At 44.4% G+C, this 25,714-nt stretch overlaps 1 protein-coding gene across 1 annotated transcript; it reads right to left on the bottom strand.

Moving 5' to 3' along the window:
* Nucleotides 1–3,681: 3,681 nt before the first annotated feature.
* Nipal1 (NIPA like domain containing 1) lies at nt 3,682–24,665 on the bottom strand. Its single transcript, XM_051170647.1, has 6 exons — nt 24,513–24,665; nt 12,091–12,357; nt 10,439–10,495; nt 7,671–7,761; nt 5,017–5,177; nt 3,682–4,375 (listed from the first exon to the last, which is right to left on the bottom strand). Exons 1-6 carry the CDS (start codon nt 24,556–24,558, stop codon nt 3,750–3,752), a joined length of 1,248 nt encoding a protein of 415 aa, XP_051026604.1. The 5' UTR covers nt 24,559–24,665; the 3' UTR covers nt 3,682–3,749.
* Between the last annotated feature and the right edge of the window lie 1,049 nt (nt 24,666–25,714).

The raw sequence follows: 25,714 nt of genomic DNA, 5'->3' as shown, positions 1-25,714 counted from the left end.
TCTCTGCTGCAGGTATGCCACTGGGTTGGCTTTTTAAATGGACGCTGAGATTCAGACATGTCCTTGTGGCTGTATAGCACACACTTTACCAACAAAGCTGTCCCCACAGCCTTGCTATCCACCTCTTAATGGCTTTCCTTTAAGCTGTGGAGAAGGTGTTGCTGTTTTGTACACACATAGACAGCCTGCTCTCGAAGACTGAAGTCTGTGCAGCACCAATGTAGATGCACTGTTGCCACACACAGATGCCACAGCCTCTCTCTCACACGTACCTACCTTGCCTAGACTGAGTACTTGGCATTGGGAAGCTGTGTGCCAGGAGGTGCGTTCTGGCCCTGACTGCATGAGGTAAAACACAGCACAGTATACCCCTTTGTCTACAAAACAGAGGAAAGAAAGAGTGTGAGACACAGGTAAGAGAGAGGTTTTATACATCAGACAAGTCCTTTATTTGAATTAGAAACAACTCAAGGGCATTTGCATTCATAACGGTTACATGTCTTGGGTATCAGCTGCCTGGAGACATTAAGGTATACAGGAGGACGTGTGTAGGCTAAGGGCTGTGCCACTTTATATAAGGGACTTGGGCTGCTACAGGAGCACCCTGAGGCCAATGCTGTCATAGTTCTGAGGGACAGTTGCTGCCTTTCTCTTGAGCTGAGGGGGATTTCATTATAGTAACTGCTTTGAACCTCCACTTTTTTAGTAAAAGTGTTGAAGGATAAGACAAGCTTCTTTTGTTCAGGTGCCAAGTCTGCTCTTCAGCAGATGGCTTGCTGAGGGGGAACCTTCCCCAAACAGATTTCAGTTTTAAAGAGAAGTCAATATGTACCCCTGCACAGTGTTACCCCCTAAACTTCAGAACTTTCTTTTAAATCTCAAAAAAACAAAACAAAACAAAAAAGGAACACATCTTAATGCCTATAAACTCAATGCCAAAACGCACAATAAGACCACATGATTTTATTGGAAATATACAGAAACATTAAAAATGTATAAATTCTCTAAAATGAACAGTATTTATAACCATTTGAAAAATATAAACTCTCATGAACAAAGTTTATCAAAAATATTGGAGAACATTCAACATATTCATGTGACCCCTCCCCCAAAGCTTTCAATAGTAAAAGTGACATTTAGTTTGGTTCCACTGGTTTTATTTTCCCCCTCATGTTGCAGATCAGACTCAATGCCTCTTGCAGACGCTGATGGAGCCTTGTGGTGCTCAGCTGCACTCCCCCTCTCTAAGGAAAATATTTTTTGTTGGAATGTCCCATATTGTGATTGAGAGTAGACAATGATGAATTTGCCTTCACTTCGATTGTCTAAAATGAATAATGTAACCGAAATTGAGATGAGGGATTCATGAAAACATGTGCGTAGTGGTCCTCCTCTGTCTAGTAAAGAGCTTGTGAGGATTAGAATGCCACCTCAAGAGAAGTATCTTTAGTGAACTGCCTGCTATTTACTGGGCAAGATATAAGAAGCTTTCCGTGTGTGTGAATTAGTGCTTTTTCTTTCTTTCTTTCTTTTTTAGAAATAAGTGTTAATTTAATACAATGTTTCTAAATCTAAAATGTTTTATGGATATCTTTTACTCTGGACTAAAAAAAGAATCATTTACCATTGGCCTAATGGTGAAATTACAAATCAAAAATCCATTTTATTTACATATATGTCGATATTCACCAAACAAATCCTGTCTGTGTGATGACAAGGGATATACAGTCAAATGCACATGAATGTGAGACCAGCAGTTCACAAGGACATAGAGTAAATACAGTAGTTTACTCTTCCTTAGCAACGTCTTCCTACTTGAGAAATATTCAACTGTGGTATTAGATTTATAGTAACATCTTAATTTTTTAATATATATGCTCCCTAGTAATCTTTCAGAGCACTTTGCCAGTATTTCATTGGTTCTCCATGTGTGACAGCCCATTAAATCTCTCGGTCTTCCTCCTGGGAATACACATCAGCACCAGTTCATTTTCCAACCCAGGATGCGGAGATTTTTGTGTTCCGGGAACCTTTGACCTGTGCACAATGTACCACGGGCAAAACTTGACAGCCAAGGTGTCAAGTAACAAGTGACATTTAATAAATGTCTGAAAGTTAAGATCACTAGCCTGGAGAACCACCACAAGCTCAGGAAAGATGCCAAGAGAGATGACTGGTGTCCTCACCAAGAAGATATCCTGAGGACCCAGTGGAGTTATCAAAGCCAAAAAGAAAACCGGTAAAGTAATTTGTACAGGTGTCAAACATACTACTTTCAGAAGACAATTTCCTCCAGACGTATATGTTCACAGCTTATATGCCTGATACGCAAAGTGAGTCAGTAATAGAAAGTAAACATGAATGTGACTTGAGGTACGACTCATGGAATGACCATGGATTCTCAGCTCCCACAGACGGTGCAGCAAACCGCACTCAGCAGTAACCTCGCTGGAAATTCTAAGAACATGAATCTAGAATGAGTCAGAGAAAGCAGATGCAAAATTTTAAGGAGCAAAAGACACTTCCTGTAGCACGTCTGCAGTCTTAATGCTTTGTTTTTAGGGATTTCTTTATCCCTACACAGGTATCAATGAGATGAATTGAAAAGTGTGGCCGAGATGAATTCAAAAGGAAAAAAAAACGCAATAGTAGGCTGTGCCCACTCTGAAAAGCTAGAAACTGTTTATAATTTCCTTACTAAGTGTGAAAATGACAAATTCTAAAACAACATTAACACTTTACAAAGAATCCATCCGCTGTTTTCAGTTTGAGATGACCCACCTTTCAGGGATAAGACATTTGAGAAAAGCTGAAGCATGTTATAAACGTCACACTGTGCAGTGACCATTAAAAAAAGAAAAAAACCTCTGTGTCAACAAGAAGAAATACACAGAATAATAGTTTTCAAAAAGGAGACTGGCACAGTGGTACACCTGTGACCCCAGCACTTGGGAGGTAGAAGCAGGCATGATGAACTCAAGGCTAGCTTGGGTGACACAGCAAAAGCTTGTCCAAAAAATAAACAAGCAAGAAAACAAACCAAAAGAAAGCATCCAATCTCCAAAACACCCAGAAAAGGAAAAAAAAAAAAAAATAAAATAAAAAGGACGAAATGACTATAGTAAGTCACTGCAAGGCTAAATTTCCTTGGGTCTTCCTGAAAACATAGTTTTGCTTACATTACCCAGGTCTGTGTTAATATACTCTCTGACATAATCATGGATGTGTGTGTCGTGTACATCTTAGCCCACTGTGTTCTTTAACATTTTACCCATCTGCTGTGTAATTTAAACATAAAGCAGTTGCAGAGCAGAGGTCAACACACCAGTCTTCCCATTTCCTAGTCTTAGTAGCTTGAGACTATGACTCAGCAGAGAGTGGTGTTGCGACTCTGTTCAGTCAGAACAGTAGCAGATCTCTGAATCCCCCTGTGTCGAAGACCAGGCAGCCAAGAAATGAAGTGCTGCCAGGCAGTGCCAAGTCTGTTAACCAGAAGAATTATTCTGAGACAAGTAACAAGTCTTTGACTTCTTTTGTGCTCAGAGATTGTTTCAATGGTTGGGGAAACTAATAGGAAGGCATGAATCTTCTAGAAGATCAAAGTTGATTTTCGAATTGGGTGGCCAGAACAAAGGCTTTTTTCCTTGCCCCTTCCCCCATGCAGAATATTTGTATGGTCTAATATGCTAACATGAAGATGGACCTTCCAGGAATAAGTACTATTTCTCTCTGGGTGTCTCTGTTAAAGCTCAAAGTTTATGGATATTTTGGTCATCACTCCTGCTAAACAGGGTGACGTCATCATCGCACCCCGTGGCTGAGCAGTCTGTATTGTCTAGTAGAACATAATTGCTGTGACTGCCACTGGGAGAAAAGACTTCTTTCTTAGTAGATGTGAGCTCGCTCCAGGTGATGTTGGTGTTTTTAAAAGCATGCAGAAGGAAGATGCCGTTGATGATGGTGAAGAACCCACTCAGGGTACCAATGATATCGCCAGCTTTCATGCCATACCACTCCTGGAACAAGATGGCAGAACAGGTCACCACGGTGGACGTGAAGAACACGTAATAAATAGGAGTCACCAGAGATGTGTTGAAAGTGTCCAGGGCTTTGTTGAGATAGTTAACTTGTGTTGCTACTGAAAGTATAAGCACAGCCAGCAGGATGAAGACCAGGGGGTCCTTGTAAACCGGCTTCCACTCTAGTAGTTCCTTAATGGCAATCCCCAAGCCCTTGACAGAGGAAACCGAAAATGCTCCAATTAGAGAACAGACTGCAATATAGACCAATATATTAGTCTGTCCTTTCTTCGGGGCCACAATCAGAATCAGCACCAACGAGATCACAGAGACGATCACGGCAAAGGAAATGAAACCTGTTAGAAGGAAAAAGAGTTAAGACTAAGGAGCTGCTGAGAGGACCACACCTTCCCGTGGCCCTGTTAGGCCCCAACTTAAAAGCCCAGGGGTTTGAAACAAGTGAGAGTAAATAATCGCCAGTCTGCTGCTCCATGATTTCATAGAGCGCTTCACAAACATGTGACTTGAATCTCAACATCACTGCTAGGCTGGGCAGGTATAGCATTTTGGGTTTTTATTTCAAGGAAGAAGGGGCAAGAGTTTGAGTTCATTACAAATCATTTGTGTCCATTTGCCTGATCTCTTCTTGTTACTATATAGCAAGGACACGCAAACACTGAAACAAATTGTTACTTCTTCGAAAAAGTTACATCAAGCAAATCTCACTGTGGCTTACAGCCTACAGCAGGCTTGCAGGACATCCTCCAGCGACACTGCACACTTCCTATGGTGATGGGCATGCTGGAGCATGCGGAAAATGCCAGCACTCAGGAGACTGACAAAGGGGGCTGCAAGTTCAAGGCCATCCTGAGCTATATAGTGAGGTCCTGTCTTGATAAATCAAACCAAACCAAAAGCAAGCATGCATAGCATGCATAAACGACTTCAGTGGGTTTTCTCCCCACTCCCCCACCCCTTTTGAAGCTGAACCACTGACCTGGATCTCTCAGTTTCATTTCCATTTCATGCAAAGAAGTGACTTCTCCCTCCTGTGGGGCATGGATAACCATCACAGTTGACCCCAGTATACTTAGTATGCAGCCTATTTTCCCGTGAATGTTCAAGTGCTCGTTTAAAAAATAGGAAGACAATATTGCACTGTTGGGAGAGGGAAAAAAAAATAAAACAAAATCACCATGGTTCAATTATCTTGTGATTCCACAGTAGCTTAGAGCTCACACTGCTGCACGTGTTGCTCTGCATCCCATGCAGCTGACTAGAACATGCTATGTGAAGCCAAAAAGCCCTAAACAGTTCAGAAACTGGGTAAGCATGAGTAAGTATCTCCATTTTACTACTTTTATACCTCTAGGGGAGAGATGACAGACACGCTGTGCTCCTGGCATCTCCCCATGACCACTTAGAGCTTAATTAGCTTCCAGCCACCTTATCCGCTGTAAAATGCCTAAAATGAAAGGCAGCTTATAGCTCACTGGCATAACTGAACACCTGCTATCCAAAGCTACTCGCTCCTGAAATGACTTGATTGTAGGTGTTTTGGGATGTGGCTGATTTGCAGGCATAATATTGAAGGGAGCCTGAGGTTAAATAGAAGATTCATCCATGTAGACTTGGCAAACTCTCCCGAGGGCCATTTTACACAATCTGTTTGATGTGCTCACATTTTGACTGCAGTCTGTCACGTGACGTCAGGTGAGGGAGTTTTCACTTACGACATCCCAGGCAGGCTCAAGATGTTTCAAAATTGGGAACACTTTGGCTTTTTGAGTTTTGAAGTAGGGATGTTCAACTTAGACATTTAGAATATAATAGACCAGGAATATGTCAAAGCTAGTCACCCTAGGCTGGGGGGGATGGGTCATTCAGTAAAGTGTCTGCTACGTAAGGACCAAGACTCGAGTTTCAGGACTAGGAAAAAAGCTAGTGTGCTTGTGCATAGTTTTCAAAGCCCAGTGCTGGGGACATAAAGACAAGGATCCCAGGGGGGCTGTTTAGCTATCCTAGATTAGTTGTAAAGGTCCAGGTCAGTGACAGACCCTGTCTCAATAACAAAAAAGTATACGGTGCCTGAGGAATAATAACTCCTTTGGCCTCATATCTCTCTCTCTCTCTCTCTCTCTCTCTCTCTCTCTCTCTCTCTCACACACACACACACACACACATACACACACACACATACACGAAAGATATATATCTAGATAGCAAGTACTCTGTTCAGAGTTGATACATAACTAGTGCATACCTGTTCAACCATGCAGACTGCTAGATAGTAAGAGGCTTTCCCCGTCACCTTGCCTGGATGTTTCTGCCCATCTAAAGCTCCCAATGCTTTGCTTGTCTCCACTTGATATAAAACACACAAAGTTGGCACCACCATAGATACCCCCAACAGGACATTCTGTTGCTATACAAGGAGGCCTGCTGTGGCTCCTGCTCGCCAGCCTCCCTCCTGGCCATTCTCAGTGGTGACATCAGAAGCCAAGGCTTTTACCAAGTGCCTTTGCAGACTTGCCCTCTTGTGGTCACTTGTGGGACTACAGCCCCAGTGGAAAAAAATGCAAGGGCTAAAGTCTTCTACCTGCTTTACACACGTTAACTCAATTAATTAATTCTATAAAGACAGAGAGGAGAAGCAGGGAGGCCTGGTCAGGAGATTTCTCCTAGATACTGATGATGTTTAGACTTTAGAGAGGCAAAAGCAACAAAATGGTAGCCAGACTACACAAAGAGGTCACATCTCAGCAAACACATTTGCTGGAATTGTATTATAGACCAGCTCAGAAAAGTCAGACCCACTCACTACACTGCTTGGTTTTTCTTAACTTGACACAAACAAGGGTCACCTGGGGACATGGACCCTCAATTGAGAGGCTGCCTCCTTCCAGACTAATCTGTTGGCATATTCCTCATTAATGTGTGAGGGGGGAGGGCCCCCAGTACTAGGAATGTTGCAAGCCCAGGCCAGGTAGGTTCTGAATTGTCTAAGAAATCAAGCTGAGCAAGTTGTGAGGAGCAAGCCAGTAAGCAGTGTCTCTCCATGGTATAAAACAGAATTCTAATACAGGGTGTCCAACAGAGGTATCCAGCAGGCAGTGGTGGGATTTCAGGGAGACTTGAAATGTAGTTTAAACACTATGCCAACACGAAAAAGTCAAAGGAGTTTCACAATGTACTCAAGAGAGGGGTATAAAACACACCAAAAAACTCTGGCTAGGATTCACTGAGCCACCACAAACATAATTTGCAGTTGCCTTGTTACTAGTGAACCAAGCTCTCTTGTCAAATTTTTTTTAAATGGTCACAACGACATGACAATGTAGTTCCTATTTCTATTACTATTTTTTTTTGTAGCTTTCTAAAAAAAAATTTTTTTTTAGAGGTAAGATTAGTTTTTTTCTGTGCTGGAGGACAAACTCAAGGCCTTTTGCATGTGAGTGATTCCTAGCCCAAGAAATAATCTTTTATGCTTATAAGATAAATAACTTGCCTCTAAGACTGTGCTTTGAGAGGTAAGGTTGCATTGTCATTATTTACACTGTGATTTCTTAGCACAATGCTTCTCATGCCTAAGGGTGCTTGCTGGTGCTGGTGACCTACCTGCAGAAGCCAAGCTCTCTGCTATTCACCTACCTTATGAGAACACTCAGAGCCCCCAGTGGGGTGACCAAGGTGGCAGGTGCAAATGCGTAAGCAGCAAAGTTCGCAGCCTCTCCAGCTGCCACTGAAAACCAAGCAGAAATATGGGATAAGAGCCTGATTGGAAGAGATAAGCAAATGACTCATGCTAGCAACAGGCTTCTATCTCAGAGACTGTAAGACCTACCTGAAAGCAATGATTTAACTTCATGCAGCCTGTGGGAAAGGATTGCTACCCGGGGATGTAGATCTACTGTAGTTGCCTGGTGATAACAACATGGCAATGCTGATGGATGAATGTACGGCTTACATGGCTTTCAATTGAGACTTGAACTATTTAGACATTGAAAACAAATTTGGTCTAATGGAATCTAGCAGAGGTTGAGAATGACCCCACTTACAGCTGAACCACAGCAGTAACATCACTGGCATCTTATATAAGGAGAAGGCTTTGTAGGGATCTGGTGTCTAGGTGGTAGATAGCCAGGATTCCCCGCCACGGGCCCATGGCAGGACCCTCTGAAGTGGAGATGACCCGCAAGCAAGTGCTGGTGTCTCAGAAGCTCAAGAAGATCCAGGGAGCTGTTTGAAAGCCCTAAGGATGGATGTCTGAATGTAATGTGAGAAATTTGAGATCCGCACGAAGTAGTGTGTTGCAAATAACTTCCAGAGTCAGGGAAACTCTCCCAGGAGCCAGCTTTTGTGTGGAAGCCAGACTGCAGTGGGCTACGTCTCCGGGGACCGCAGCACTCCACACTGACCGACTTCACCAAGCAAACACAGAGTGAAGAGAGAGGAAGAGAGAAGAGTGTACCCCCTTTTCTTTTCTTTGTCTACTTTGCTACCACACCAAAACTACAGGAGTACCCAGCATTAGAACACCATGCAGACAGATCTAAAATTTCAGAGCAATCAAGAGACCGCTGTCATAAAAAGAGCTGTGGCAGCCTTTTCAGACTATTCGGTTTCCTTCGGTGCCTTTATATTGTTTATAGTTTCTATTTTTATAGATGTCATTCTAGGCAAATCCTACCTTCATATGCTAACAGCTGGATGGCACCGCTCAAGTATCTTCTCATCCACACTGCCATATGCTTTTTGGCTAGGTACATACAAGCTTATAAATATAACTGTACAATTTTCTCCTTAGATTTTCATCTTAAGATATATTTCTACTTCATGTATGCAAGTGTTAGCAGTTTGTGGGTGTCTGGTGCCCATGGAGGTTAGAAGAGATAGTCAGGCTCCCTGAAATTGGAAATTAAAGGTATTTGTGAGCCTCCGTGTGAGAGCTGCCAGTGAACTCAGGTCCTCCACAAAAGCATAGGGTAGTCTTAACCACTGAGGCACAGCTCCAGCCTGAAAACGTGAATGAGGGGTGAGGAGATAAAGTAAGAAACAGAGCAGGAGACTCATTGAGACAGTATCAATTGGAACCTTCCTAGGATAGTCCAGTCAACTTCTACTCAGCAAACGGATATGAAAACACCTTAAAAATGGAAAGGGCTCTGCAGATTTACCTATCTTTTTGCTCATCGTCCATTTTAGCTCCCACAATTTATTAGGAGCAAGGTACTCAAACTGTTTCTTTTTAAAAATTAAAAAAAAAAAACTTCTTTATTTTATGTATATGAGGGGTGTGCTCACATGTGCACACGGTGCCTGTGGCAGTCAGAAGAGGGTGGCAGATTCCCTGGGGCTGGAATCAGGGATGGTTGTGAGCTGATACATGACTGCTGGGACTCAAACTTGGGGCGTCTGTAAGAGCATCAAGTGATCCTAACTGTCGAGCCATCTCTCCACTCCCCAAGTTCTCTGTCATAATTTCTCAAATGATTTCTCAAGTGCTGAAATCAGTTACTTGGCTTTGGAAAACAGTGGAGCTCTAGGGCTTCCCGAAGCAAAGGGAGTTGAGCCGCGAGCCACGTGACCGTGAACCACATGCCTGTCAGCCGCGTGAAGCTACGTTTATGATATCCTGTCTTTGGAAGTCTCTGACTTGGCATAGAAGAAAGTTCCTGGAAGGGAAGAGAGGGAGGGGGTAAACCAGGAGGGGTGGCAGGGCACACTACCTGCCTTCCATGAGGGCATCACAGCAGCATTTGGGAGGCACTGCAATCCCGGAAGGTCGGCTTCCATCCTGAAAACCCGTGTGGGAGGAAGAGAGTCCTGATAAACTCATGCCTCCCCAACTTTACCCCAGTATGCACACTTGGCCCTGAGAAGGAAGATACACTTATTGCGTAGAGAATGTGTGGCCAAGATAGGAAAAAAAAAAAAAAAAAAAAGAAAAAGTCAAGTAAGAACTCTGGAGAGGGGCTGGAGAGATGGCTCAGCAGTTTAGTGCTCTGGCTGATCTTTCAGAGGACCCAGGTTTAATTCCAGCACCCAAAAAAGCAGCTCACAACTGTTTGTAACTCCAGTTCTACAGATTAGATGTCCTCTCCTGGCCTCCTCATAGAGCACAGGGAGCCATGAAGGCAAAACACTCATACAACATAAAATATAAATAAATAAATTAGAAAAAAGAAGTCAGGAGATGAAAACAAGGAGAGGTTCAAATCTAGTATTCGAGGCACTAACTTCTTCATTTGTGTGCTGGGAAAGCACAGAGCAGGTGGTGTTAGAAGAGTGAGAACAGCCTTTCTGTCGAGCTACAGAAGGCACTATGCTAAGTCACCACAGGCCTTTTCAGATGTCGTAACGTCCTTCACAGGAGGGAGGAAAGACTGAATGTGAAAACTGGGATGCTTCATACTTACTCGACAGTAGTCCTGCCCACCACACCCATTCCTTGAGGTAAGAGTATCCACCTTGCCCTGGGAAATACCAAAAACCAAAAATCAGATTCCCAGCTCAGGAGATGAAGGCAAAAGAACCGAGTCCTGGGAAAGGAGTGTCGAGAGTGATGGAAAAGGCTGCTCAACTCAGGAACTGTCCTTCCCAAGGTCGTTTCAAGCTCTCTGTTACCTTTGACCTCTAAGGAAAGTTCCTTTGACTTGTATGACATTTTCCTTAGTCACCAGGTTCACAGATGGTGTTAGTCAGCAGTACAGGCGTGGACTACTGTAAACTTTGAATTCTTTGTTTCAGCCATGGTTAAAAAATGAAAACCCAAACCATAGCTTGCAAGTGACCCTGCTCCTCGAGAGAAGAAGATGTTTAATCCAGGAGCTTTTGTGATTTGGATGAGTCAACTAACAAATGACAAGTGTCAGACAGGTGGATTCCGCTTACCCTTCACCCTGACATTCTGAAAAGAACAAAACGCTTTTCTGAAGCTTGTCTGCAGTCATCTCACCATGAGTGTAACGTGTGGTCCAAGTTACTGCTAACATGTTAACTGTAGAAAATGGAATGTTCTCAATTTTATCACAGGTAGCTACCTGACTTTGACCTTGATGATTTTGTTATGATAGTAATATACTAATATATTAGTACCATATAAAATATATTATATCATAATATAACTAAACAGGATATGTAAGCAATGAAGATGATCTTGCCAACTAGTGTAGTATGTGTCCTTAGTATTTTCTCATTATAAAATTTACAAATGACTCAACCGGAATCAAATCATCACACTGGATGTTCGCACTTCTCGCCTGTGCTTTTTTACTTGCGTACCTTGAGAGTTTGCTAGGGTATGCTCTTTATGTATTAGGAACTCTATATAACACTATGCTGTACGTTTCATAGCTCTTCCCAATATCACTTGGTTATTTAGTGTCAGGTAAGTTCTTTCCAAAGCGAATGTCTGCGTGTGACCTATTTTATCCATCCGCTCAGAGAATCTCATTCCTCTGTCACACAGAGTAGATTTATACTTAAGAAGTCTGTATTTCAAGCTCAGAGAATCTGGAGTGTGTTTTGCCAGATGGTAAAAAGTAGAATTCTCATGTTTTCACTCTGCTTTTTCGCCATTGCCTTGGTACTTCTAATTGAATAATTCATTTTTCTTCACTAGTCTGAAATCCTACTTTTAAAGATCATATATTAGCTGCTATATGTAATCTTTTGTGCATCTTCAGCAATCTTTTATTATCTGTTTTAATTCCAGTCCTAAATTGTTTTCATTAGGACCACGGGGTATTTATTTTCTGATGGAGCAAATTATTCCCCCCCTCTCAATATTCCTTCAAAAACATGTTTACATAATTGCATGGTTCCTGAGTCTACTACCAACAAGTAAGTAAGACTGGTGACTAAAATAAACAATCCCTGCAGTACCTTAGAGGCAGTCAAGGGAACTGGTTCAACGGTAGAAACTGAGGGACGGTGGTGAAGGAGACCATTCTAGCATGGTGGACCATGCAGAATTCAGGGGGATGAGACGGCTGGGCCAAGGGCAGGAGGAAGAGACTTCAGGGAAAATGGGAAAAGCTCTTAGGGGAGAAAGCACTGTATTTCTTACCTGCTCTAGTAACGCCCTTGTTAGCCAGTTGCAAGAGACCCTTTTTTTTGAGTATAAAACTTGAGCCAATAAAAATGCTGGAGCTTATGGCCAATACGAAGCCCACATAAGGACTGTATTTGTTTTCTACATTTGCCGAAATGCTGAAGTTGGTTATGGTGGAGTTCAGGTTTGTGTAGAGGACGGGAGAAGCCAGCAGCTGTGACACGTTTGTGATCTCACAGGAAGCCTGGGACGAATTTGAACAAACCAGAGACAGCACATAGCCTGGTAGAAAGAAAGATGAAGGAGAGGTTAAGAGGGCAAGGGAGCTGTGTAAACACTTACTGCAAAAGGGAGAGTCAAGTGGATGGAAGCACACATTCTTACTGTAACCAGGAACACCCCCACCCCCCCCACCCACCCACCCCAACCCCCCAAGAGGTGGCCCACGCGCCTACAGACACTTGCAATTTAGCTTTCACTCGTTCTTAAAATGATTTTAAAATAGTTTATTTGTCATTGTTCAAAGATGAGAGATTTCACAAGGACGCCCAGGATCCACTGACAAATCAAACAAGCTGGCAGCACTTTCATCTTGGCTCCAATAAGGAAGCAGCCTGTTGGAAACAGGAGTGCTTGCTTTGATGTGCTTACAGCTCAGCATAGTCCCTCCCACTGGCACCTCCCAACCACTTCCTTCCTCCCAGGGCACAGTCTGTCTCCCAGAAGGCTTGTGACAGAGGAGGGTGGAGAGAGCCATGGTGATGCCACTGGCCTGTAAACTATCTTATTGTAGGAGATTCAGGTGATCCATTTGTGGGGTCTGAACTGCACATTCCAGAGAATGCATTAAACTTTAATTCTGCATACCAAGTGGCCCAAAGAAAATCTTCTTTTTTTTCTTTTTCAGTTTAACTAAGTGACCTGCTCCTGAATAAACGAGAATTTTGTAGAAAAATGAATTAAATATCAGTAGGCTTTATAAAGAATAAGATTCAAGTATGAACACAAGGCCGTTGGAGAAGACCCACTCTGTGCATTGGCATTTTTAGGCTAAGCCCTAAAATATGAAATGGAAATATCCTGCATAATATAAGACACTATTAGTCTATCGTTTGTAACAGTTAACCAACAGGTCATAGTGTGAATAAATCTTCTACTTTATCATTTTATTTCTTTTTTGAAAAGGCAGCATGTCCCAATATCATTTATCCTAAACAAACAAACAAACAAACAAACAAAAGGACAAAGGTAAATCACAAAATTCAATGAAAACACAAAATCCACGCTGGTGAAGAGTCTCTGGGAAGGTGATCCAGTCCCTAATGATCGGGCCTGAACACAGGTCCAGATGAGCGGCACTGAATCATCTCAGCAGGGTGTATGTGTACACTTATATGTACAATTAAACAATAATATTTAAACAATAAAAGTTAAAGAATAAGGTCATGAAGTTAAAAGGGATTGGTGCGGGACATGAGAGAACTAAATAAAAGCAAAAACCAAACTAAAACCAACAAAGCACTCTGATTCAACACCCCCAATCTTAGGAAAGTACAGCGACACGTTAGCGACAGGTTCCTAAGCACCTAGCGTAGAGACTTCCCGTGAGGGGATCTTCAGGCCTTCCTGAGCCCTCTGAGGCCATCTTAATGTCACAGCACGCAGTGAGGAAACAACCTTAAAGGTCAGGTCTTGAAGTGGTTGAGTAATTGACCTCAAAACTAGCCTGAATATCACTTATGTGTGGGATTTTAAGATGATCTTGGCTTTCCTTGAGAGATGTGGAACAGATTCTGAGTCAAAACTGTTAAATAGCCCAAGGGAAATTACACTACTTAAGGGATTTCTAAGAAAATAAAAAATAAAATAAAATTTAGAAATGTTGTAAAATATCGTTAAAAAACAAAACAAAACAAAACAAAAACAACTGCAAATGCCCATCGTTGCAAGGTAGCTGCAGTATTTATAGTCATCCCAGCAGGCTTCTCATCAAATCCCAAGAAATGACCTTGCTGTGTAATCCAGGCACTTGGGAGTTAAGTTCACGATTTTAAGGCTGCCCTGTATTACAGGAAGAGACAGCAAAACAAACAACAAACAAACAAACAACAAGCAACAGACAGACAACTGGAAAGTGAGCCTGGGACCATTTTTGCTAGTTCTAATTGCATTCATTCTTGAGAAAGCATTGAGCTTAACATCCCAGTGAATGCATTCCTGTCGTTCCCTGAGCAGCTAACATAACCATTCTGGAACTTCATCTCTAAGATCAGGGTGGGCGGACCTCATTCCAGGAAAACAATATGCCCTCTAAGCCGCCAACGGAGCAAAACACATTTCCTACACTTTAAGGGGGCGTGGGGACGGTAGTGCCAAGGGAACAGGCAGGAAGGCTGGGAGTCTTATGGTAGGAGAAATAATACAAATCTTGTTTGGCTACTGACCTTAGAACTTAAATCATTTTATGGTTTGGGAGTGTATTCAGGGAGGAAAGACCAGAGGAGAGAGTATGAGGATGTGGAGGGGCCCAGGAAAGAGGTAGGCGGGGCGCCCAGGGAAGAGGTGGGCGGGGCGCCCAAGGAAGAGGTAGGCGGGGCGCCCAGGGAAGAGATGGGCGGGGCACCCAGGGAAGAGGTAGGCGGGGCGCCCAGGGAAGAGGTGGGCAGGGCACCCAGGGAAGAGGTGGGCGGGGCGCCCGGGGAAGAGGTGGGAGGGGCAGAGTGTCTGCACAGAGACTAGGGGAAGGGGTGCGGGTTTCAGAGGATTTGAAGCTATCTCTGATCAAGAACAGGCATCTCAGCAGGATCCCAGCAAGCAACCTAGTTATCCAAGGAGGTGAATCCAGACTTCACTCAACACTGAAAGTCTAGACACTTTAAAATGATACTAGTATCAGCTGGGCATGGTGGCACAAGCCTTTAATCCCAGCATTCAGGAGGCAGAGACTGGCAGATCGCTGTGAGTTTGAGGCCTACCTGGTTGACAAACTGAGTCCAGGACAGCCAAGGCTACACAGAGAAACCCTGTCTCGAAAAAAATGAAAACAAACAAACAAAAATAAAATAATAGTCATTTTAAAATTGTAATAGACAGTGTCAGTCACTTTGAATGCACAAATAAAAATTGCTGCCAGCAGACAGCTTGCTTAACTTCTTTGAGTTTATTGTTTTTTAAATTATTAAGTAAAATATAGGACATGTGTGATTTGTATAAAAAATACATTCAACTTAAGAAATAAAATATTACTCCCTACAAGTGACACCTACCTTGAATTCTGTTTAACATTTCTCTCCTTAGAAAAGCAATTTCCTTGCTGTAGTGCAAAAGTTATGTAGTTGTAAGTGGCACAGCTAAGGAACCCAAGTCAGTGTTTTCATTTCAGGAAACTATAAACACAACATATAAATGAAGCCAGTAGAGTCTTAATGTTCACGTAAAGGGGAAATACTTGCACCTTTCAAAGCTACATTTGCCTAGATAGAATCATCTAATTGTACAGTTTGTGACAGATTATCTGATTCCCAGGAAGTCTGTGGTTGGGTAACGCTTCCTTTTAATTAGAGAATCACAGCAAAGCATTCCCAGGTTGGAGATAGCTGTAGTTAATGACTCAGAGCCTTCCCATGGTTGGCGGATGTTTCTGCCTCTGGTGTAGTCTGGAAGTTAAAAATCCATGAAAGGCCTAATCCTCTCTTATCCTATTGGGAGACAGTGTCTTTGTGAAGACATAGGGGATGGGGATGGGGGTGTGTCTTTGGTTCACTGGATTTGTGGCCCTGAAGGGATTATAGACCATTGTGGTTTTTCTCCTCCCTCTCCCGCAATGATGTCGGCAGTTTTGTCCTGCTGTGTGCTCCTACGTAAGTGCTGCCTCACTGTAGCCCCAAAGCAATGGGATAAGGGGACATGAACAGGCACCTCCAAAATTATGCACCCTTGTGCGTTCAGGGATCTGCAGGCAGACTGCACCCACTCACTTGACCTCTGGATGCTTTTCCTGCTTTACTCACACGTTTAGTAACAACAAGAAATACTGCAGCTCTCTTTCACCTCAGTAATTGGGCAGGAAGTTGCTGGGCAGGACAGGAGAGGTTAACCTGTATTTTCAGAAGCAGGAGACTAGGTTTCAGCCTCACAGTGTCCTCTGGGCTGTCTTTCTTCCTCTCTAAAGTGAAAAGGAATCTTATAGTTGACTGTCAGAGTAGGTGCAGGTGAGATACCCCAGGAAACCGGCAGGGCGGAGCCTGGCAGGCCTTAAACTGCTTCCCCTGGACTTGTTGGGGGTGATGAACCAAAGTGCTGTGAGTCAGGCACCCGCCTAGGTCCCAGGAAAGGACCACCATCAGTCTGGCCCTCCACTCAGGAACTCCCAAGCTGTTTCCCACCCTGATGACAGGTAGTTCCCAAGCAGCAAATGACCTGACTGTGTACCTGCAGCTGTGCCAAGGTCCAGCAGATAATGTGCTGGAGGTGTGGGTGGGCTGCAGGCTGGGTGGCCCAGACCCTGCAGAGAAAGCACTCGGCTAGCTGAGACCACAATGCCAAGTCCATCATGGAGTCTGAGAATCAAGTGGTTCCTTTGGATGCCCCAACAGAAACGGTTACAGGAATGCTTCAATTTCAACTTTTAAAACCAGCGCTGAATCCTTAGAAAGACCTTATGACCCCAAATTATCTCAAAATAAAAAGCAAACTGAAATACATATAAAGGTGGTTTTTACGTGGTTTTCAGTACTGTATGCACCTGTTCTGACAGAGCTCAGATCAGACCCAACAGCCAGTAGAGCTTCACTGACCATGGACATGTGGCCCCATGAAAACAGAAAGCAAGAGCTGCAGACGTCACCTGGGACACTCCAACTGCATAAAAAACATTTCGTGTCAGGGACTGTGAAGGTTATGCTGGACTAAAGGACAGAAACACCGGGCTTCCAAATGGACAGTTAGAAGTTCTCACATCCGAGGAGCTCTTAGCTGACTTAGAGCTGGCAAAGCAAGCTTCAGGCAGAGAAGAGTGCAGGGCTTTCAGAGGTCTCTGTCATGGAGTGAGCCACTTCTCCATGCTACAGCTAGCCAAGGGAAGAAACGCCTGCGATGGACGCAGAGTTGACCCTTCCTAGCTTCCTGACCTGACTGTCTTTGGCTTTAAAAGAGGGAGTCAGGAGCTAGAGAGATGGCTCAGTGGTCAAGCCCACCGACTGCTCTTTCAGAGGACACGAGTTTGATTACAGCATCCACAAGATAGTTCACACTCATCTATAACTGCAGTTCCAGGGGATCTGACAGCCTCTGCTGACCTCTGAGGGCACCAGGCGTGCATATGCTGCACAGACATCCGTGCAGGCAACATATGCATTTACATGAGACAAAAATAGCTTTAAAACTTGTAAGATGAGTCAATTGAGGAATTGTGAGTCTTTGAGAATTGTCTGTATCTTCCTTTTCTGCTTCCATGTTGATGTATGTTGTATAATATTGAAGATTTGAAACATTCATATAAAACAGATTCTCTCAGTTAATTATCTCTGCCAGTGATATCGGAATGTCAGAAGAGGTGACCTGAATTCAAGCTTCAACTTGTTTCTGTGGTTGGATATTGTCTCATTATCTCTATATCTTCCTCCCTCAGAGCTCTCATCCACTTCAGGTTGGCTTTGAACTTGCCATGTGAACAAGTGTGACCTTGAACTTCTCATTCTCCTACATCCACTTTTCAAATGCTGGACCATCACGCCTTATTTATATGGCGCTTGGAATCCAGCACAGGGCTGAGTGTGCACTTGTAGCATCCCTAGCCTGAGCTTGCTCTCTTTGCACATCTGTAATTCTCAAAGCAGCGCTAGCCTTTTCGCATGAGTCCCACTCACGAAGAAAACACGGAGCAGACCTGAATATACAGGAAGGAACAAGTCCCGGGCAGATAAGCAGCTGGAAGCAAGAACTCAGTCGAATCCATCCTTAGCCGACTTGCAGACACATAGCCAGGAATAGAGTACAACCGCCCTTCTCATTGACACAGAAATCTGAATAAAACCTGTCTACCACAAGTCACTCTCCATACTTGAGTCACTGTCATCAAGTTACACCTTCCTTGGTTGGACTCACCGATTCCATCATAGTTCCCCCCCCCCCAATTAAAGCAAAGCCTCAATTCCTACCAACCTTGTGTTGCATCCCTCTCCCTCTTCCTCAAATGACACACGTTGTACTTTCATTAATTCACCCAAATATGTATTGTCTTTTAGCTGCCATGAATCTTGTTAGAAGCTGAGGGTACAGTAGCGAACATAACTAAATTCAGACCCTCTTGTACTCTAATGGAGGAAGGCTCTGGGGAGGGATAGAAAACTGTGTGGTATGTTTAAATGCCAGGAAAAGCATTAAAGGCTGCAGACATGGATATCCTAAAAACTGGGTTAGGTAGAAATCTCTGTTACATGTAAAAGCAAAACTGAGGCAGAAGTATGTAGAAGTATGTGTGAGGCATAAAGGGAATGCGTAGTCAGCTGGGTGGAAGACAGGAGGGAGACGGAGGAAGATGGAGCCACAGGGTACTTGGAACAAGATCCGGCGAAATGAACTGTCAGAAAAGAAAGTTCCACCCTCTCATTCTTTTTTCCAAAGCTCCACGCTGGCTTTCCTTTACATTCAGAAAAAGCAAGTCCACCTGCCCCATCTATCCGTCACAGCCACAGGCCGTGGTCCCATGTCCTCTGTGTGGGGCACCTTCCTAAGTCCTGCTGTCTCTTCTGTGGTTGTCTCAGACAAGTTTTTCCTCATCTTGCAGTTTTTATAGTGGCTATTACTTAGCCCATTACAAAGTGTTGGCACATGTAGCCCGCTGCTTCTTAGTGCTGAAATGCCTCCTCCTGGGTTGAGGCCATAGCTCAGTGGCAGAGTACTTACACAATCACACATTCCCAACTCCTTAGACAGCAGCTCTCCTCAGTCCCAAGCAGAAGCAACGTCCCATTCCCTCTCTGCAAATGATTCTGTTTAACGCTCCCAATCAAACACACTTCTCACAGCAGATGTTTTTTTAAAATAACATCTGCATATCCATAGGTTGTGGATTTGTTCGACAGAACAACTGTCAAACCCATACCACCCAAGCTACCATTGTAGCGAGTTGCCTGTTCACAGGTAGTCAGGTGAGACGCAGGTCAACATGACAGGCAGAGGCTCCTGCAGAGCAGATGACTTTAACGAAAGCACAGCAAACCAGAATAAGTGGAAGAGGCAGACCAGGAAGGATGAATTATTTAGACTAATTTGGAACAGAATAAGGGTTAGAAATAAATGAGAATTTAGAACAAAATGAAAAATAACAGCACAATTTTGGACACCACGGCCCAGTGGACAGATGTGTGTATAGCCCACTATTTCATTAACAAAACCGAACTGAGAGCCAAGGGTGTAGTTCAGAGGCACATGTTTGCCTGGCCGGGGGAGACCTTAGGTTTGGTCCCCAGTGTGTCAGAAACAAATAAATTGCAATGAAAAACCACAGCAGCCACTGCAGCAACAACGAAATGCTTCAAAATGGAGGCGAGAAGACGTTGTTGGTTTAAAAACCTACTGTCTTTTTTGTTGTCATTTGTTTGCTTATAGGTTTTCTCGGGAGAGCTGTGTAGCCCCACTGTCTTGAAACTCTTTCTGTAGACCAGGCTGACCTCAAACTCAAGAGATCCGCCTGCCTCTGCCTCCCAAGTGCTGGGATTAAAGGCGTGCACCACCACTGTGGCCTTACAAATCTATCTTTAAACAAGGTCTTCACGGAAGAGCCTGGGGGTGCAGGGTGGGGGATGGTGGTGGAGAATATCACAGGATGGCTCGCCCTGGGGTTTCCATAAGGAGCTCCTGCTCTGTTGTCACACTTTACAGTCGGTAAGAAAGGTTCCTCAGTTGCTAAGGATTAAATCCTCTAGGGGGAAAAAAGGAAATCAGGTAAGGTGGTGTTCACATTGAATCCAGGGGTGGGGTGGGGCAGAGGCAGGTTCAAGGCCAGCCTAGTCCATAGTGAGTTCCAAGCCAGCCAAAACTATGCAGCAAGACTAATAATAATAATAATAATAATAATAATAATAATAATAATAATAATAATAATAATAATAATAATAATAATAATAATAGAACTTAAACATTCCAGTAGCCTTGTATGCATATTCAGGATTTTTAAATTGATCATTTATAGTTCATACTAAATATTAGGCTCAGCAGTGGACATCTTAGTGTTTCCTGAACAACTTTTAATGGAGAATTTTATTTTGTTTTTTAAGTAGTGCTTACTTTTGGCACTTAAATCCTTTAGGGCTTAGAAAAAAAATAGCTTGTCTTTTAGTTTTCTTGCTAATATATAGAGGAAATCTCCTTCAGAACATTTGATAAACAGTTATATTTTACACAGAAAATCAAAATGTCTTAGTTAAAAAAAAAAAAAAGGTCGTGCTTATGTCATGGATTTTGAGAAATGCCTATCATGTGTGTTTTTTGAAAGAATGATGTGTCAAAATTCTAAAAACACAGCGTGTCTTAGAGGCCATGGGCTAATGGGTAAGCTACTGTTTGGTCCCAGTGCCTGTGGTGGTCTCAGCAGCAGTTTTCCTACAGCTCGCCCTTGGTGTTGGGCTCCTGGTGACCGCCTCCCCTGCCCTGTGTGTTCTTGGGGTGAGCTTTCAGTCGTCTCTCATACAGAGGAACGTCAGGCTGGACATCCATTATCCAAAACTCCCAAATGCCACAAAGCATGAAGCTTTTGAGCACTAGCAGGACATGACTGAAAAAATTCCACATCTGGGAACTCAGTTTTATCTAAAATATTATTTGTAAAGTATTGTATAAAATTACCTCCAGAAACATGTATACTCTTTACATGAAATGTGTGTGAGCTTATTGTTTAGGCTTAGGTCCCATTCCCAAGATATCTCATTATGTATTTGTAAATATTTCCCCAATCCCAAGATGTCTGAGATCTTAAATACTTCTGATCCTAAGCATATTTGCATGAAGGATGCTCAGGCTATAATTTCCTTCATGAAGGCTTCTGGGTTTTGTTTTGTTTTTGAGACAGGGTTTCTCTGTGTAACAGAACCCTGGCTGTCCTGCACCCGGTTTAATCTGTACATTTGTAGTGCTGGGTGCCACCACCAGCAGCTTAACATATCTCTGTTCTTATAGCTGTAGTCTCCCAGAGTTCTTATGACTATTATCTCCCAGAGGCCCCATTCCTCACTCCTGCCATATTGGAATAAGGGCTGCAATGTGAATTCAGGAAGAATGCACCAGCCAATGTACTGTATTAGCCTACAGGTGAAATACAGACCCAAATAATATCATATATAATTTGAGCCCTAGCTATAAAGCCATATTAGATTCTCTGGTTCAGTTTCTGTGTCAGCAAAGATAGATTATAAATCAACAGAACTTAGTTAAGTGTGAGTGTAAATGAATCTGTTTTATATGAATGTTTCAAATCTTCAATAATATACAACATACAACAACATGGAAGCAGAAAAGGAAGATACAGACAATTGTCAGAGTCACAATTCCTCAACTAACTCATCTTACAAGTTTTAAAGCTATTTTTGTCTCATGTAAATGCATATGTTGCCTGCACGGATGTCTGTGCAGCATACGCACGCCTGGTACCCTCAGAGGTCAGCAGAGGCTGTCAGATCCCCTGGAACTGCAGTTATAGATGAGTGTGAACTATCTTGTGGATGCTGTAATCAAACTCGTGTCCTCTGAAAGAGCAGTCGGTGGGCTTGACCACTGAGCCATCTCTCTAGCTCCTGACTCCCTCTTTTAAAGCCAAAGACAGTCAGGTCAGGAAGCTAGGAAGGGTCAACTCTGCATCCATCACAGGCGTTTCCTCCCGTGTCTAGCTGTAGCATGGAGAAGTGGCTCACTCCATGACAGAGACCTCTGAAAGCCCTGCACTCTTCTCTGCCTGAAGCTTGTTTTGCCAGCTCCAAGTCAGCTAAGAGCTCCTTGGATGTGAGAACTTCTAACTGTCCATTTGGAAGCCCGGTGTTTCTGTCCTTTAGTCCAGCATAACCTTCACAGTCCCTGACACGAAATGTTTTTTATGCAGTTGGAGTGTCCCAGGTGACGTCTGCAGCTCTTGCTTTCTGTTTTCATGGGGCCACATGTCCATGGTCAGTGAAGCTCTACTGGCTGTTGGGTCTGATCTGAGCTCTGTCAGAACAGGTGCATACAGTACTGAAAACCACGTAAAAACCACCTTTATATGTATTTCAGTTTGCTTTTTATTTTGAGATAATTTGGGGTCATAAGGTCTTTTTAAGGATTCAGTGCTGGTTTTAAAAGTTGAAATTGAAGCATTCCTGTAACCGTTTCTGTTGGGGCATCCAAAGGAACCACTTGATTCTCAGACTCCATGATGGACTTGGCATTGTGGTCTCAGCTAGCCGAGTGCTTTCTCTGCAGGGTCTGGGCCACCCAGCCTGCAGCCCACCCACACCTCCAGCACATTATCTGCTGGACCTTGGCACAGCTGCAGGTACACAGTCAGGTCATTTGCTGCTTGGGAACTACCTGTCATCAGGGTGGGAAACAGCTTGGGAGTTCCTGAGTGGAGGGCCAGACTGATGGTGGTCCTTTCCTGGGACCTAGGCGGGTGCCTGACTCACAGCACTCTGGTTCATCACCCCCCAACAAGTCCAGGGGAAGCAGTTTAAGGCCTGCCAGGCTCCGCCCTGCCGGTTTCCTGGGGTATCTCACCTGCACCTACTCTGACAGTCAACTATAAGATTCCTTTTCACTTTAGAGAGGAAGAAAGACAGCCCAGAGGACACTGTGAGGCTGAAACCTAGTCTCCTGCTTCTGAAAATACAGGTTAACCTCTCCTGTCCTGCCCAGCAACTTCCTGCCCAATTACTGAGGTGAAAGAGAGCTGCAGTATTTCTTGTTGTTACTAAACGTGTGAGTAAAGCAGGAAAAGTATCCAGAGGTCAAGTGAGTGGGTGCAGTCTGCCTACAGATCCCTGAACGCACAGGGCGGGGTGCGTTAGTGAGGATCTGACTTAGTGGCTGGGGACTAACTACAGCATGACTGTCTTGTGAATAAGTCCAGACACAGCTGCCTCAGGGATCATCATTCTCAATTTTGGGACCGTTTGTGAATTGTTACATCATTTTCTCCTGCATTTTCCTCCCTTTCTGAGGTTTTTGATGACTTCCCTCTCTTCCTTCTCTCTACCTTCTTCCTTTTCTTTCTTTCTTTTTTTTTTTCATTCTATTCTCCTATTAAGCTATAATCAAGAAAATCCAACCTGTAGGATGTTGCCTGGAACTTCTGAAATATTGGTTCTCAACGTGTGGGTCACGACCCCTTTAGAGAGTCAAAGGACCCTTTTTTAGGAGACGCATATCAGATATTTTCATTATGATTCTTAACAATAGCAAAATTACAGTTACGAAGTAGCAACAAAATAACATTATGGGTGGGGGGGGTCTGCACCACATGAGGAACTGTATTAAAGGGCCACAACATTAGGCTGGGAACCACTATTGTGGTTCCTACCCGACAGCTCTGTGTCACTGGCAAGTAGGTTAGAAATGGCCTTTGCCCGGGCACTGTGAATAATGGCAATTTCATTTGCAATGCACATTTCCCAAGGCTGCCCCACTCCTTTCCTTACTTTCATTCCAGTTCACTCCTACCTTCTGAGACTGCAGGAAGCCAGGGGATGTGGTGACAAGAGACAAGGGACCTGGCCCAGGGATTTTACAGGGCAAGGTGCAGGCTGTAAATCCTAGCCCGGCCAGCAAGAAGAATTTACAAAAGGGTACGCCCAGTTCCCTGTTTGAGTAGTCACCCCACTTGAGGGACTGCCCAGCAAGTCATACTCCTAGCTCTGGTGAGAGATGTTTCATTTCGAAGGCGGAGCAGCCACATGGGCGTCAGGGACCAGCCCTGCGCTGGCCTCCCAGTGCTCAGCCACCTCTCCGTGGAACTCAGGCACAGACCATCAGGACTCAGCGTGGGAGGTCCGCGGGATCCCCAGCATGCGCTCCGCCCGGCAAGTGGTGTGGACCATGGACTTTGAAATTGAGCCTGAGTCAGAGGAAACCGGCCTCTTCTATCAAGCCCGGGAATCTACTCTTAGCATCCCGAATTTCCCTGCCACACACTCAACAGGGCGTAATCGATATTGGCCCAAGTGGGCGTCACATCTGGCTTGCTTCCACCTGGGCTTCCCCACAGAGCCTGCAGTGCGGTGGACACAGCGGAGTATTTTCTGTTCCGTTGGTGGGACAGCCAACTGAACAGCTGGAAGACGTAACGACTAGAGGACTGCGTTAAGAATCCGCACATTTTCTCGGGTCTAGTTGTAAGGAGACCACTCATCTGGGCTCCCAGTTACCCAAGTGACAGGTATCCCCACTCTCCCGCAGCTGGGGCTGACACTCACCTTCTCGGCAGGGCTCTCCGGGCGGCAGCCTCAGCTGTCCCCCCATGGCCTGGGGACCGACCTTCCTTGCCGCTGGCGCTAGTTTCTTACACACCTGTGCCCCGGAACCCACGTTCGTTCTGGCTGAGCTATGGAGTCAGCAAAGGGTGTGCGCTGTCTCCGCCCCTGTGGTAGCTTCAGCCAATGAGAGTGGCTGGGTGGGGCATCAGCGCGAGCCGTGGCCCCTGGCCGGGCGCTCAGAGGCTCAGTCTCCACCCTTTGACCGTCGCAGTAGTGTCCAGTGTGTCTTGTAGGGTGTGCAGTCCAGAAACACCTGTCCAGGAAACGATGCGGTCACAACGTGGAAGCTGCTGAAGGCCCCTTCTGGCCTGTCCGGAAGCTAATGGTGTGCTGGCTGGCGTCTGTGGGCCGTGCCCACTGTGGGCCTTTTCCATCACTGGCTTTTGTGGCACTAGGCACTGTCTGCTTAGAGTTCTGGGCTGAGTCCATGCTAGAGTTTATTCTGGGGAGTTTCGAACAGGCTTGGTGCTTCTGTGTACTCGTATGTACCTCACTGTCCTCCTTGTCTTACAATACATACCTGTTTTCAACCAGCAGGCATCTCCCTCTCCACCCCCCCCCCCCCCCCCCCCCCCAACTCCCTTACCACCACGCCTACTTATAAATACATGAAATAAGCTTTTAGGGGAACAGCAATGCCCAAACTGAGAACACGCTTTCCCTCACTGAGGGTCATGGCATTCTAACTGTAGGCTACATGATATACACGAATCGACTCATTACGTCACAGAGCACAGTTTATTAGCTCCAGTTTGCAGGTGAGGGATCTAAAGTAGAGAGTGAGGTGAAGTAATTTAGCCACGAGTTAGTTCTACCTCAAGAAATGGGCACACGTCCTGCTGAAACCCTCAGCAGGAAGAGCCGAAAGCGTGCACGCTGTGGGGTGCTTTTGTGCTGTGACGTAAACACTGTATTCCCACTTTGCTCTCTTCCCCTCTACTCTCGACATTCATGAACAGCTATTAACTTTAATTGCCGAAGAGTTTCACTGCAGAGATCCACCTTGCTTTTCTTGCTTTTAGGCTTAGGAGACAAGCCTTAAATGCAAATGAGTCGGTAGTGCAAGGTGCATAGCTTTTGCGTGGGTATGACGTGTAGAAAAAGAATGGGGTGGGGACAGGAACAGGCAGGTGAAAGTGGCA

Source organism: Acomys russatus, chromosome 28, assembly GCF_903995435.1.
Source record: "Acomys russatus chromosome 28, mAcoRus1.1, whole genome shotgun sequence".
NCBI lineage: Eukaryota > Metazoa > Chordata > Mammalia > Rodentia > Muridae > Acomys > Acomys russatus.
Note: the sequence above shows the minus strand (reverse complement) of the source record. Positions and strands in the feature narration are given on the sequence as shown.

Coding starts and splice junctions, on each gene's coding strand:
- Nipal1 (XM_051170647.1), bottom strand. CDS start 24,558: ATGGGGGGACAGCTGAGGCTGCCGCCCGGAGAGCCCTGCCGAGAAG. Junction 7,762..10,438: donor GTGGGCAGGACTACTGTCGA/GTAAGTATGAAG, acceptor CTTGGTTTTCAG/TGGCAGCTGGAGAGGCTGCG. Junction 4,376..5,016: donor AATGAAACTGAGAGATCCAG/GTCAGTGGTTCA, acceptor TCCTTCTAACAG/GTTTCATTTCCTTTGCCGTG.